Genomic DNA, 1,792 nt, shown 5'->3' with positions numbered 1-1,792 from the left:
GTGGTGAAACCCCGTCTCTACTGAAAATACAGAAGTTAGCCGGGCATGGTGGCGCGTGCTTGTAATCCCAGCTACTCAGGAGGCTGAGGCAAGAGAATTGCTTGAACCCAGGAAGTGGAGGTTGCAGTGAGCTGAGATTGTGCCACTGCACTCCAGCCTGGGTGACAGAGTGAGATTCCGTCTCAAAAAATAATAAATAAAATAAAAGAAATTTTAAAATCCCCAAATTATTTCCTATTCCACACATACACACACAAAAAGTTAAGTACCCATTTTTCCATATCCTCTATGGAGAACAACTTTTCTCCTGGGAAAGACAAAAATCATCCTTCATAATTGCAAAGGCAATACAGTCACTCACACATGAAAAATTGAATTAAACTTACTACATACACATAAAATATAAATGTTTAAATATGTTCTGAAAGATGAAGATGGCACATTTCAATATATAAAAGATGATTATTAAAGTCTTAAGAGTTACAGAATACAGTTGATCTTTAACACGGGGGTAAGGGCCACTGAGCCCCTATACCACATGTAAGTTTTGACTTCCCCAAAGCTTAACTATTAATACCCTACTGTTCACTGGAAGCCTTACTGATAACATAAACAGCCAATTAACACATATTTTATGTGTTATATGTATTATATACTTAATTCTTACAATAAAATAAGCTAGAGAAAAGAAAATTTTATTAAGAAAATCGTAAGAAAGAGAAAATGTATTTACTATTCATAAAGTAGAAGTGGATTATCTTAAAGGTCTTCATCCTTGTAATCTTTCCATGGTGGTAGTGATAGAGGAGGAGGAGGAGGAGGAGGGGAAGAAGGAGGGAAAGGAGGAGGGGGAGCAGCAGGAGGGAAAGGGAGAGGGAGATTGGTCTTGCTGTAGGGGGAGCAGGTGGTAGAAGTGGAAGAAAATCCACATGTAAGTGAATGTGCACAGTTCAAACCTGTGTTATTCAAGGGTTAACTGTAAATGTGTCTTCAAATAAGAACATTAGTGTTTGTGATTTGTAAATGATGTTTACATATTAACAGGGGGTAAAGTTCAAGGGGATTTCTATAGGAAGGTTGGACTATATCCTTAAAATGTTTTAAAAATAAAAATAAAGGAGGAATTTTAAAAATAAATAAAGGGAAAATTTTAATGTATGTCCTGAAATTAGTAAAGAATATTTGAAGATGTTTATGAGAGATAGCTGGCTGCTGTTTTCATTTGTTCATTGTAAATTATTTGTGGATTCAATAAGATCAAGTATTTGGGGATAAAAATTAGTTACCTTTTGTATTAAAGATTTAAATCTAATTTCAGAATCATTAATTTTTATAATCAAATTGCACTAAACCATAAAACATATGATCTTTATATATTTTAAAACATAATTGCTTGTTTTGTTATTATCATGAGAGATACAGCACATATTTTATTAAAATTAAACCATTATTGCCCAAAATGTACAGTTACTATAAAAATACTTTCTTTTGACTTTGAAATAATGTAACTGAATATTTTCTTCATTTTCAGAATGGAAATTCTGCCAAAACCTTGGAGGAAATCTTTTTTAGCTGCAAGCAGTTATATTAAGGATCACTTAAATGCAATGAACCCCACAATGCTGGCTGTACTAGATTTGTGGCACAGCAATTTTAAGTGAGTATATGTAGCCTTACAGAGGTTTTTAAAATATAGAGGGAAGTTGTTTTACTATGTCTTAATTATTTCTTTTACTATTTTAACTGCAAAGTAAAACATTACCATTTTAACGTAAGTATTCAAACATGGTTT

General features: G+C 32.9%; 1 protein-coding gene across 2 annotated transcripts in view; it reads left to right on the top strand.

Moving 5' to 3' along the window:
* DNAH7 (dynein, axonemal, heavy chain 7) overlaps positions 1 to 1,792 on the top strand; it is a 384,437-nt gene that overhangs the window by 44,845 nt on the left and 337,800 nt on the right. For both annotated transcript variants that reach the window (XM_011997181.1, XM_011997180.1), the window contains exon 9: positions 1,532 to 1,657. In XM_011997181.1, the coding sequence (XP_011852571.1) occupies positions 1,532 to 1,657 (126 nt within the window). The remainder of the gene's footprint in view (positions 1 to 1,531; positions 1,658 to 1,792) is intronic.

The sequence above is a fragment of the Mandrillus leucophaeus genome, unplaced genomic scaffold (assembly GCF_000951045.1).
Source record: "Mandrillus leucophaeus isolate KB7577 unplaced genomic scaffold, Mleu.le_1.0 Scaffold532, whole genome shotgun sequence".
Taxonomy (NCBI): Eukaryota; Metazoa; Chordata; class Mammalia; order Primates; family Cercopithecidae; genus Mandrillus; species Mandrillus leucophaeus.
The sequence above is the reverse complement of the archived record's forward strand: the minus strand, read 5'-3'. Positions and strand labels throughout refer to the sequence as shown.